General features: G+C 48.0%; 2 protein-coding genes across 3 annotated transcripts in view; one reads left to right on the top strand and one right to left on the bottom strand.

The window, feature by feature from the left end:
* Nucleotides 1-13314, top strand: part of LOC126996857 (phosphatidylinositol 4,5-bisphosphate 5-phosphatase A-like) — a 52589-nt gene that overhangs the window by 22312 nt on the left and 16963 nt on the right. Inside the window, exon 2 of the mRNA XM_050857742.1 lies at nt 2478-2591. The gene's annotated coding sequence lies outside the window, so the exon portion shown is untranslated. The remainder of the gene's footprint in view (nt 1-2477; nt 2592-13314) is intronic.
* Nucleotides 1-13314, bottom strand: part of LOC126996856 (uncharacterized) — a 28625-nt gene that overhangs the window by 7970 nt on the left and 7341 nt on the right. For both annotated transcript variants that reach the window (XM_050857740.1, XM_050857741.1), the window contains 6 exons: nt 11876-11913; nt 7938-8122; nt 7632-7782; nt 7188-7287; nt 5769-7070; nt 4284-4396 (listed from right to left, as the gene is read on the bottom strand). In XM_050857740.1, the coding sequence (XP_050713697.1) occupies nt 4284-4396; nt 5769-7070; nt 7188-7287; nt 7632-7782; nt 7938-8122; nt 11876-11913 (1889 nt within the window). The remainder of the gene's footprint in view (nt 1-4283; nt 4397-5768; nt 7071-7187; nt 7288-7631; nt 7783-7937; nt 8123-11875; nt 11914-13314) is intronic.

The raw sequence follows: 13314 nt of genomic DNA, 5'->3' as shown, positions 1-13314 counted from the left end.
CGAGTATGGACGGCGAGTGAGTGAAGCGACGCAGCCCCAGGCGTATGCTCTCCATTAGTTAGTGAGTTAGTAAGAAAGTGTGATGCTGATGATGACTATGACTTTCTCACGTAAAATATAACCAAGTGCTACGGACAAGCTCTATCTCGGTACATAAGATATTTCGTAACGGTGTGTGTGTGTGTGTGTGTGTGTGTGTGTGTGTGTGTGTGTGTGTGTGTGTACTACGTTCTAATGTTCTGTGGTGTTGGGAAAATGTGTGTGTGTGTGTGTGTGTGTGTGTGTGTGTGTGTGTGTGTGTGTGTGTACTACGTTCTAATGTTCTGTGGTGTTGGGAAAATGTGTGTGTGTGTGTGTGTGTGTGTGTGTGTGTATGTGTGTAACCACGTGCTGAACTCGTGATCGGAGAGAGAGAGAGAGAGAGAGAGAGAGAGAGAGAGAGAGAGAGAGAGAGAGAGAGAGAGAGAGAATTAACTTGATTGCAAAAAACGGGAAAAAAAAGCAAGATGATTAATGATGATACTATTAATTTGCTCTCTCTCTCTCTCTCTCTTTTCTCGTCAAGGAAAAGTTTGGAGGAAGTGATAATGAGAGAGAGAGAGAGAGTTTATATAAAAGGAAGAAAATGACCTTTTATATAACATTCTCTCTCTCTCTCTCTCTCTCTCTTTATCACTTTCCCTCTTTCATTTTATCTGTTTTGTGTTTTTCGTCCTTCAATTTCTCTTTTCTTTCTTATCTTTTCTGCTTCTCGTTAATATTTTCTGTCGTTTCTTTTTCCTCTTTTTATCTCCATTATCTTCTTTCTTTTATCTTTACTTTTACACTCTCTTCATTTCCCTTTCGCTGTCTCTTCACTACGACAATTTTTTTTTTCTGATTTTCTTTTCCCTTCGTTTCTTTTTTCCTTTTCTTCTTGTCTCATTTCCATTTTTATTATTTTCTTTTCATCTCCACTTCTTTCTCTTTATTTCACGTTTTCAATTATTTTCCTCTCTCTCTCTCTCTCTCTCTCTCTCTCTCTCTCTCTCTCTCTCTCTCTCTCTCTCTATTGTGTAACTTTTTTTCTCTTCTCCATTCCTCTCCTTCTCCCTTCCTTCTCTTCTTTATTCCTCTCCTTTCTACCTTTTATCTCCCTTCTCCTCCTTTTTCTTCCCTTCCTCTTTGCCCTTTCTTTCCTCGCTTCCCTTCACCTTCCCTCTCCTTCCCCCTCTTCCTCCCCTTCTCCCCCCCTTCACCGCCATTCCTTTATCTTATCTCAGGTGATACTCGATTTAAGAAGTTGATGTAAGGGTTGGTGATGGAGGAGGAGGAGGAGGAGGAGGAGGGGGAGGAGGAGGAGGTGCTGGGGTGCCGTGGGGAGGGGCTGGGAAGGGTATTTTGACCTTGGGGAGTGAGGATGAGTTAGCTGCGACCTCTAATCAACCTTTAAACCTGTACCACTCCGTTTTTCTCTCCTTTTTTTTTAAGTCTTTGTAAATACTTTTTCTCAGACACTAAATTCGGGTCTACACCAGCGTTGACAAATTATCGTATTCATCGCATTGCATTCTCGTACTTTCTGAGCAATAGCTATAGCAAAAAAACAAACGAACATCAATGAATAACAGTTTCTCTCTCCTTATTTTGTTTTACTATTTATAAATCCTTTTTCTCAGACACTAAATTCGGGGCGTTGACAAATTATCGTATTCATCGCATTGCATTCTCGTACTTTCTGAGCAATAGCTATAGCAAAAAAACAAACGAACATCAATTAATAACAGTTTTTCTCTCCCCCTTTTTTTTTACCCTTTCTCAAGTCATATTCTCAGACACTAAATTCGGGGCTTACACCAGCGTTGACAAATTACCGTACTCATCGCATTGCATTCTCGTACTTTCTGACCAACAGCAATAGCAAAAAAAACATACGAACATCAATGAATAACAGTTTCTCTCTCCCAAGTTTGTCTCTTCTCACTTCTTGGTCTTTCCTCTCTCTTTTTTTCCCCGGCATTTCCCTTCCCAGCATCCTTCTCACGGTATACCAGCTTAAACTATATACAACTGTCTCATTATCTTGTCCTCTGCATCTTACTTTCTCATGTTTATTTTCTCTCACTTCTCGGTCTTTCCTCTCTCCTTTTTCACCGGCATTTCCCTTCCCAGCATCCTTCTCACGGTATATCAGCTTAAACTTTATACAACTGTCTATTTATCTTGTCCTCTGCATCTTCCTTTCTCACGTTTATCCCTTCTCCCACTCTCCCTCATTCCCGGGCAGCTCCATCTCCAGCATCCTTAACTACACAACTATGTCGCTCATCTATAACATTCCTAAACTAATGCTTGCCTATTTTCGCTCATCCCTTACATTCGTGAACTAGTGCTTGTCTATTTTCCCTCATCCCATACATTCGTGAACTAATGCTTGCCTATTTTCGCTCATCCCTTACATTCGTGAACTAGTGCTTGTCTATTTTCTTCCTCAACAGTCACACGAAGGCCTGTCGAGTCACCTATTGAAGTCAAGAATATTTAGTCAAGAAAGACCCTTCCTCCTTAAGTCCATCATGCAGAGGTCTTGTCAAACTACCACCATGATGAAGGTATTTGTGATTTCTTCAAGTTCTGTAAGTGTTTTTAATTTTGGGAAGATATTTCCTACCACGTGGTGTCTGTATGTCTCTGTATTAATGAGTTTTATGAGTCAAGATAGTTTATACCTCTATCATTTTTTCCTTTTTCTCTCCTCCCTTTATCTTGATCTTGCACTTGCTCTTCAACTTTCTTTTTTTTCTGTAATTTTCTTCCTTTTTTTTTTACATTTCCGTTGTTTCTTTAAGACCTACTCGGTTCAGTGGTTGACGTTCCTAACTACAAATCTCCGGGCTTGGGTTCGAATCCCGGTCTGGGCAGTCAGCGAGCAGCCCACCCAGCCGTTCATCCTTCTTTTCAGGCTGGACGGAAAATAAAAGCAGAAGGTCTATCCTTTACTCAAGATCTTTACTGTAAACTTCACATCTCCTCACTAATCTCTCACTATCGTACATTACACATCATCCTAAGACCTTATTTTTTCATCATAATCTGCTTTTTGTACTTACTTGTCAATCTATCTATCTATCTATATATATCTGTCTGTTTATCTTTATTTATCTATCTACCCCTCTTTCGGCCACCTCTTTCGATTCTTTTTAGGAGCAGCGAGTAGCGTTTTTTTTTATTTTTTATTATTGTTTCGTTTTTTGTTTCTTTTGTTGTAAAAAAAAAGGAGAAAGGGAGAGGGAAAAAAGATTAATACACTGAAGAAGAAGAATATAAAAAAGAGGGAATGAAAAGGAAAAGAAAGTTAATTAAGAAGGAGAGGAGAGTAAGTATATATGGGAGCGGCGGGTAGCGGGCTTTTTTTTTGTAATCTTTTTGTTGCCCTTGAGCTGTCTCCTTTGTTGTAAAAAAAAAAAAAGTCATCTATAGTGTATGCCCCGAACTTAACCTTTAACCTTTCATAGGGCACAGACAGACAGACAGACAGACAGACAGACAGACAGACAGACAGACAGACAGACAGACAGACAGACAGACAGACAGACATACAGACAGACATACAGACAGACAGACAGACAGACAGACAGACAGACAGACAGACAGACAGACAGACAGACAGACAGACAGTTCTTAAATGCGTAGTGATAGTGATGTAACCTTTCTCACCATAGCAACTGTGTGATAGGAAGGGGAAGGGAAGGGGGGTGGGGGGGGTGGGGGTGGAATTGGGGGGTGGAAGAGGGTGATAGAGACAGATAGGTTAAGTAAGGTGGAGATCATTGTGGAATTTGATGATATATTTTATTATTATTATTATTATTATTATTATTATTATTATTATTATTATTATTATTATTATTATTATTATTATTATCATTATTTACTTTATTCACTCATCTTCAGTCTTCGTATATATATTTTTGCTTCGTTTTTTATTCATTGTGTGTGTGTGTGTGTGTGTGTGTGTGTGTGTGTGTGTGTGTGTGTGTGTTATGTAATTCCTTGGACGCGTAGTAGCCATAACCGCCTGTGCCCCCCTTATCTCTCTCTCTCTCTCTCTCTCTCTCTCTCTCTCTCTCTCTCTCTGAACCTATTTTTCTCTTCATTCCCTTAGTTTATTTTTGTTTTATCTCTTTCTTTCTTATTTTGTATCAAGGGTTTCTTATCTCCAACCATCTCTCTCTCTCTCTCTCTCTCTCTCTCTCTCTCTCTCTCTCTCTCTCTCTCTCTCTCTCTCTCTCTCTCTCTCTTACCTGCCTCCACCACATAGGGCGTCACGGCAATGTACTTGGACCGCTGTTTGTGTGGATGGAACCTTTGCCGGCGACGAGTCTTCCGTAGGGTGACGAGGGGTGGGAGGGAGGCGCTGCGGAGGGGGAGGAGAGACATTAATATATGGGGTCTTATGCTATGGGTCATTTTCTTCATACCTTTTGTTTCGTCTCTTCTACTAACACTTCTAATAGTTCTGTCTTGGCTTTTGCAACTTTTCTCTCTTTAAACATTTATGCGCCCAGGTTCACACATTTAAGGCTTTCGTAGTATGTCTGATGGTGAGGGACAATGATTGATGGTGAGGGGCTGTGAGTGATGGTGAGGGACAATGATTGATGGTGAGGGATAATGAGTGATGGTGAGGGGCTGTGAGTGATAGTGAGAGATTGTGAGTGATGGTGAGGGACAATGATTGATGATGAGGGACAATGAGTGATGGTGAGGGATTGTGTGTGATGGCGAGGGACAATGATTGATGGTGAGGGGCTGTGAATGATAGTGAGGGACAATGATTGATGGTGAGGGATTGTGACTGATGGTGAAGGGACTGTGATTGAATTTGATGGTGAGGGAGTCTGAGTAGTGATAGTGACTGGAAATGATGACGCTCGTGAAGTGACTGACCGGGATATTTAGGGGGAAGGGGTATGCAGGGAGATGAAGGGGGGAGGGGGGGGGATGTGTGCGAGAGAGAGAGAGAGAGAGAGGCTGAAGGATTGAAGGGGTGAAGGGGGGGGCGTGATGGGGGATGAAAGAGGGGCTGGGGAATGAAGGAAGGGATGTGATGGGGTGCAGGGGGAAGGAGGGGTGGGGAAGGGAGGCAATGGCATGGTAGGGGTGCAGGGAGATAGAGGAAGGGAGGAAGGGTGTGGTGGGGTGTACAGGGGGGCTGGGGAAGGGAGGGGTGTGGTGTGGGGTGCAGGGGGAAGGGAGGGAGGAGGGAGAGGTGATTTGGGTCAGGGGAAGGAAGGGGCGGGAAGGGGAGGGAAGGGGAGGGGAGGGGAGGCGGGGTGAGTAAGTGAATATACCACATGTGAAAGGGTCATTAGAGGTTGTCTCCAGGAGGTGCTATTGCCAGGGCTACTACTACTACTACTACTACTACTACTGCAAATAAGGATGAGGAGGAATAAGGAAGTAGGAAGGGAGTGAATAGGGAGGCTGCGTGTGATTAGGGAGATGGAGATGAAAGGGTGAGGAAGGTGACGGGGAGGAAGACGGAGGAGGGAAGTGACAGCTGTAAAGAAGGAGGCTGAGGAGGCATGACAGGCAGGTTTTGAAGGAGGGGAAAGCTAGGAGAGGGACGGGTGGGTTGAGGGAAGGAGAGGATAGACGTGGCAGGTAGGTTTTGGTTAGGGAGGAAGCTGGTGCATGCAGTGGAGGGGAGGGGAGGGAAGGAAGTGGAGGGGAGCAGGGGTTGGCATTAGGTAGGGGAGGGGAGGGGTTGGGGTGCTTCGCCTCACCTGTTGGGGTCGTCGGGCCACTGCAGGTAGAAGAATGAGTTCTGGAAGCTGACGGCGCCCACCTTGTTGGCGTCTGCCTTGGTGTGGAGGTACTTGAGCAGGGCGGGCAGCGTGGCGTTGGCGTGCGGCACGATGTACTCGTCGAGGTCGATCATGAGCACGTAGCGGTGGCGGTACATCTGGCGGTACAGGCAGTCGTTGAGCGCCGCGAAGAGCCCCTCCGTGCGGATCTCCTTCTGGCTCTTGATGTCCAGCTTCCAGGGCAGCACGGTGGCCACGCCCTGCGCCGCGTAGTGCCGCAGCACGCAGTCCACGCCGGGCCCCACCGTGTGGTTGTACAGCGTGAAGTGCTCCACGCCCAGCAGGCGGTTCAGCTCCACGAACTCGATCATCTGGTTCACGTTGTTGTAGTCGAAGTGCAGCGGCTTGACGCACACCGCGAACGTGTCGCGCACCTCGTCCTTGGCCACGTCCAGGTTGAGCACGCGCAGCTTGTTGGTGGCGTTGCCGCCGGGGTCCGCCATCAGGGAGACGCTCTCGGGCGGCGGGATGGGCTGCTTGCCGTTGCGGTAGATGGTCAGTGGGCAGGCGATGAAGCACGCCGAGAACTTGAGGTTCCAGTTCTCGCGGATGATCTTGATGGCGCCGTTGACGATGAGCGTGCTGGAGTTGTTGTACCAGTACTTGCACCACACGCGGTCGCTCTTCTTGGTCTGCGTGGCGCCCACCACGCGGATGATGCGGCCCTTGCGGTCGTCGTAGAAGGCCGAGTACACGAAGAACTTGTGCCTCGTGTGGTAGACGGGCTGCCACTCGCCGTCCGTGGCCGTGCTGTTGGCGCCGAAGTAGGTGACGTGCGTGAGGCCCAGCGAGGCCAGCCAGTCCGCCTTGGCCAGGCCCTGCACGCTCTGCACCAGGTTGCCGGTGACGCGCGCCATCAGGTGCGTCTCGTCTACGTTCTTGCGGAAGAATCGCTCCTCGTTGCCCGCCTTGGCCTTGACGCTCAGCTCCTGGCGCCGGTACGTGTCGATCTCCAGCTGCCCCACCAGCTTCTTGTCGTCCATGAAGTAGTCGGGGATGTCGCCCAGGGAGTCGAACTCGCCGGGGCGCTTGCCGGAGAAGAGCATGCCGGAGCGGTGCTCGTCGATGAAGAACACCTCCACCACCAGGATGGTCACGAACACCAGCATGAACACCAGCACGAAGAAGATGGACAGGCTGTTGCGCTCCTTCACGCGCTGCCGGTGCTTCTTGACCAGCGCCGAGCGACGCTGCCGGTTGAACCCGTTCAGCAGCGAGTACCTGTATGGAGGGGGGTTGTGCTTGCTTTACCTATATAGGGCAGACAGGTGCTCTCTCTCTAGTACTCACTCACTCACACACGCACTTACTCACTCACTAACTCTTTCCCACACTCACTTGTTGTGGATGGAGCGCCAGTACCGCATGGCCTCGCTGCGCATCGTCATCTTGTCGCGGTCACTCTTGATCCTCATCCGCGCGGCGGTGGGCGGGTCCTCTGAGGGAAGGCACGGGCGTTAGGGAGGGTTTGAGGCATTGTCGGGAATCCACGGACATTGTAAGGCATTTCGGGTCACCAGGGGACATAAGAAACGGGTTAGGCGTTCTGGGACAAACGTCGGCACTGGCAGCACTCGGAGATAAACAGTGGCATCGTCAGGCACTCTAGGACAAACGATGAGTGACACTGACAGGCACTCGGATACCAACACCGGCAGGGACAGTCACTCGGGGACAAACGTTGGCACTGACAGGCACTCGGGAACACTAAATTGCTGTGAGAGAGGTAATTTGCGACATCTCAGATCACTTTGGCATCGCAAGACCCAACCAGGCACTCACCGTTCTCCGCAAAGGGGTTGGTGGTGGGCCAGGGCGGGCGGGGCGGCCCTTCAGAGGCGGGGCGGAGTCGGCCAGCGGCGGCAGCAGCGGCGGCAGCCTTCGGGGGGCGCGGCGGCTTGTAGCATGACTCAGAGTCGAGGTCAACACACACCTGGAGGTCATTAGGTCAGGTCATTACTACTGCTGTTATTATTCCTATTCCTATTATTATTACGATTATTATCATTATCATTGGTACAATTGCTTCTAAAACTACTACTACTACTACTACTATTACTACTACTACCACCACCACCACCACCTTACCTTCACAGTCGAGGGCTCGCGGCAGACAGGCGCGGGCGGGTCTGGTGATGGGCGTCGACTCTGGTGGTGGCGGTGGAGGTGGCGGGGGTGGTGGGGGGAGGGGGGGCTGGGGCTGTGTCTCGGGCGTAAGTAGCTGGCACCCTCCTCACTGACGCTCCGGCCCGGCTTCGTCCAATCCTCGGGAGCTGGACGGGGGAGAAAAAGGGGATTGGGGGGTGGAGATTGGGGGATTGGTTAGGGCTTGCTCCTCCTCCTCTTCCTCTTCCTCTTACTCTCTCTCCTCCTCCTCCTCCTTTCGTTTTTACTTCCCTGCTTATTCCTACTTTCTTCTTCTCTTCTCTTTCATAGATATTTCCTCCTTTCTCCTTCTTCTTCCTCCTCTTCCTTCTTCTTATTCTTCTCCTTCCTCTTTCTCCCTCTTTCTTATCTCTACTCTTCTTCTTTCTCCTCCTCCTCCTCTTCTTCTTATTCTTCCCCCTCTCCTTTCCTCTTTATTCCTTCTCTTCTTCTTCCTTCTACTTCTCCTCCTCTTCCTCCTTATTCTCCTCTACTTCCCTCCTTCTTCCTCTTTTTTTTTCCTTTCCTTTCTCCTCCTTCCTATTCCTCCTTATCCATTTCTTTTCCTTCCTCCCTTCTCCATTTAGTGTTCTCCTCCTCCTCCTCTTCCTTCTCCTCCTCTTCTCCTCTTCCTTCTGATATACCCCTTCCTCCTCCTTCCCTTCTCATTCCTTTTCTTATTCCTCCTCCTCCTCCTCCTCCTCCTCTTCTTCTTCTTCTACTCCTTCTCTTATTTCCCCTCCTCCTTCTCCTACTTCTCTTATTCCCCTTCCTCCTTCTTCTCCTCCTCCTCCTCCTCCTCCTCCTCCTCATTCCTTCTAATTTAGCTTCCTTCTGCTTCATCTGCAACACCCACCTCCTCCTCTCCTCCTCCTCCTCCTCCTCCTCCTCCTCTGCGTGCATTATCTGACAAGGAAAGCGAGTGCGTGTGTGTGTTTGTTTAAGTTATCAGTTGCTTTGTCTGTTTGTTGCATCAGCTTGGCAACAGACAGACAGACAGACAGACAGACAGGCGGACAGGCGTGTGGTGGTGGCCGTGCAGGCAGACAGACACAGACAGACTGACAGACGGGGTGATACAAGACTGACATGCAGGTTTTGGATTTGCTACACAGACAGACAGATAGACAGACATGCATATAGATAGATAGATAGATAGATAGATGGAGAGAGAGAGAGAGAGAGAGAGAGAGAGAGAGAGAGAGAGAGAGAGAGAGAGAGAGAGAGAGAGAGAGAGAGAGAGAGAGAGAGAGAGAGAGAGAGAGAGAGAGAGAGAGAGAGAGAGAGAGAGAGAGAGAGAGAGAGAGAGAGAGAGAGAGAAGGATAGAAACGGAAGAAACGAAACGAAAAAGAGGAGGGTAAGGAAGATAATAATAGGAGAAAGAAGAAGGAAATAGGGAAAAAAATAATAACATACGAATGAAGAAAAAGAAAAATGAGAAAAAGAAGGGAATGAAAAGGAAAAGAAAAAAAAGTTAAGAAGGAAAAGAGAAAGAAGGAAAAAAAGAAGAAAGGAAAGAGAGAAAGAAAGAAAACAAAAATTGAGAGAGGAGAGGAGAAGAGGAGGGAATGACAAGGAAAGGAAGAGGAAGAGGAAGAAAGAAGACTAGAATTAAAATAGTCGTGAGTCAGAAGAAGAAAAGGAGGAGGAGGAGGGAGAGGAGGAGGAGGAGAGGGTAATAATCAGCTTAAAGACAAACAAAGACAGACACGCAAAGGATTTAAACAACCCCTTCCCCCTCTCCCTTCTCCTCCCTCTCACTCCCCTCTCTCTCTATCCTTCTCTCTCTCTCCCCTCGGATGCAACACGCGACATTGCCATTAAAGCCGCGGTCACACAAGCCTCGTCACCCGCGCGCTTCCCCGTGTAGTGTTGCAAGGAGCTGACATCGGGGCGAGCGAGGAAGGGGCAGGTTAGGTTAGGTTAGGTAAAGCCGCGGTCACATAAGCCTCGTCACCCGCGCGCTTCCCCGTGTAGTGTTGCAAGGAGCAGACTTTGGGGCGAGCGTGCATAAGATTTAAACAACCTCCTCTCCCCTCTCCCTCTTCTCTCTCTCGTCCTTCTCTCCCTCTCCCCTAAGATACAACACGCGACATTGCCATTAATAAAGCCGCGTCCACAGAAGCCTCGTCACCCGCGCGCTTCCCCGTTTAGTATAGCGAGATGATTTCGGGGACGAGCGAGCGAGGGAGGGAGGGGCAGTACCGCGCGCTTATGGCATGGGATTTCAGAGCGCGTGGCAAAAGCAAGGAGGGACTGATTAAAAACTGGGGAACTGCTTGCTTTCCGTTGCTATAGAAGAGGTTCCGTCCGCCGCTACGCCCATTACCCTGAACGCCCGTGACCACATCGAAAGGACACGGGTCAGCACACCACTCCATTAGCCTACTTAAGCAACATCCGTGTCTATGGCGGGTCAGAAACATGGAGACGGGAAATGAGAATGGAGAGAAGTAGAAAGGAGGAGGAGATTGAGAATAAAAGAGGAAGAAGGAAAGAAAGGAAGAGAGAGAGGAGGCGAAGGAGGGAAGGAAGGGAGAGGAGATAGTCGAGTAAGAGAAGAGAGAAATGAAAAGGAGATTGAGAAAGAAGGAAAGAAGAGAAAGGAAGAGAGAAGGAAAGGAAGAGGAAGAGGAGGAGGATGTTGAGGGACTAAGAAATCAACTGAGCAACCAATCAACCAATCAATCAACCAACTAATCCAACCAGGCAAATCAAGCAACTCAAACCAAAACAATAACCAGAAAACAACCAAATCAATACTCAAATCAACTAACCAACCCAACGCAATCAACCACTCAACCTAGAATCTGTTACTAAGGAATCAACCAAACCAAGGAAGCAAAACAAGACCAAAATAGACAAAACTTAAGCAAATGACTGTTTTGTGATGCAAGTGATAGTTTGACCCGACTTCTGCATCTTGAAAATCCAGTTAATCTTGTCTATGGCTTTGGGAAATTGTCGTACTGGGAAGAATATGGACTCTCGTGGAAGTTACTGGGGTTTTCATGGCCTGTTTTGTGATTCCAGTGATAGTTTGACCCGACTTCTGCATCATGAACTGGAAAACCACCTATGAAAACCTGGTTAATCTTCTCTGTGACCCTGGGAAATAGTCGTCACCAGCGCGCTTCCCCCGTGTGGTGTTTGCAAGGAGCTGACTTCGGGGCGAGCGTGCAAAGGATTTTAACAACCTCTTCCCCCCTTTCCCCTCTCCCCCTTTGAGACTTGTAAACCCATGAAAACACGGTTAATCTTCTCTGTGACCCTGGGAAATAGTAGTCACCCGCGCGCTTCCCCCGTGTGGTGTTTGCAAGGAGCTGACTTCGGGGCGAGCGTGCAAAGGATTTTAACAACCTCTTCCCCCCTTTCCCCTCTCCCCCTTTGAGACGTGTAAACCCATGAAAACACGGTTAATCTTCTCTGTGGCCCTGGAAACAGTCGTAATGGGGGCCCGGCACGTCTTAACCCGGTAGCAGCGACGGGCCAAATTCTCGCCTTGACATGAAACCCCCAAAATAGAGAATACATAAGCTGGTCACAAATGCGTTGATACATATAATGGTTTGCGTGATCATGACTTTTTCTTATAAATTCGCTTAGAGGGGCCTTTAAGAAACATGATCCCTGCAGCTACACCGAACTTATTCTTAACGAACAAAAAATGCAAAAAACTCAAACTAACACAAACAGTCGAGTCACAAACAAACACAAGCACAAACAAACCGAAAAGCGAATGAAGATAACACAAGGAATAAGGAAGAAGCAGTGTGGTGGTGATGGTGGTGGAGGTGGTGGTGGTGGTGGTACAGTCCCCTTCCCGGGTTGTGGTGGTGGTGTGACCGTCCCAAGAGGGTGACTCTGGACCGTCCTGTACCTGGGACTGTGCCGCTGATGCTCAGGTGGTCCTCGGCTCTGATGGAGGAGGAGGAGGAAGAGGAGGAGCAGGAGGAAGAGGAGGAGGAGGAGGAGGAAGAGGAGGAGGAGGAGGAGGAAGGAAGGAAATGTTGATAAAGAAGTAAGATAAGGAGGCATACAAGAAGAAGAGAAGAGGAGAAAGAGGAGAAAGAGGAAGAGGAGGAGGAGGAGGAGGAGGAGGAGGAAAAGTTATAGAAAAAGGAAGGAGAGGAAATTTTGATAAAGGAGAAATATAAGGAAATGTGCAATAGGAGCAGGAGGAGGAGGAGACGGGAAGGAGGGGAAGGAGGAGGAGGAGGAGGAGGAGGAAATAAGGGTTAGGAGGTAAAACAAGAAGACATATTGATAAAAGGAGGAAGAAAAAGACACGTACAATAACAAGATTAGGAGGAGGAGGAAGAGGAAAAGAAGGAGGAAAAGGAGGAGAGAGACATATTGATAAAGGAAGTGATAAAAAGAGATATATGAGAACAACAAGACGAAGAAAAAGGACAAGAAGAAGAGGAGGAAAAGGAAGAAGAAAAGGAAGAATGAGACAGAAGGAGGAAAAGTAGGAGGAGGAGGACGAGGAGGAGGAGGAGGAGGAGGAGGAGGAGGAGGAGGACGAGGAGAAAGGGGAGGAAGGAAAATATAATAATAGCAGTACGGAACACCAATGTCAACAAAAACATGGTTAATAATTCTCACTATTTGGAAAAGCAATCAGCTGGCAGGGCAAAATGGCGGAGAAAGAGAGAGAGAGAGAGAGAGAGAGAGAGAGAGAGAGAGAGAGAGAGAGAGAGAGAGAGAGCGTGTTGCTAACCTACAAAAAGCTATCTCTAAAGCCAGAGCCTCTTACTACTTAATTAACCATGTCAGTAATAATAATAATAATAATAATAATAATAATAATAATAATAATAATAATAATAATAATAATAATGATGATGATAAAGTCTTTACATTCAAACTCACACGTTCAAGCCAAAAATAAGCGATACTATTCTAAAAGCAGGTGAGAGAGAGAGAGAGAGAGAGAGAGAGAGAGAGAGGATACAGTGTAACAGCAGCAAGAAGCGATTCACGGCTCACAAGAAATGATTCATGTCGTTCAGAAGCGTCATTTTTGTGGTGAGCCGATAAGCACCGCGCCGCACCCCGCCGCGCCCCGCCCAGCCTTCCCCTTCCTGCCCTCCTCTGCCGCCCCTCGCCGGGCACACAGCGCAGGGCCCACCCAACACGTCCCCTGTCTCACGGCGGTCATCGCTGAGGCCTTGGATGGCCGGCAGGTGCGGGCTTGTGTTATCTGGGCCACAACACTCATCGTGAATTATCGACTTCGTCAAAATTAATGACGTCGCAATTTCTTTCTTAGAATTTAATTTCTGGGGCTCGTGGAGGCTCATCCTTCCCGTAGGC

Source organism: Eriocheir sinensis, chromosome 11, assembly GCF_024679095.1.
Source record: "Eriocheir sinensis breed Jianghai 21 chromosome 11, ASM2467909v1, whole genome shotgun sequence".
NCBI lineage: Eukaryota > Metazoa > Arthropoda > Malacostraca > Decapoda > Varunidae > Eriocheir > Eriocheir sinensis.
This window is presented reverse-complemented; position numbering and strand designations above follow the sequence as displayed.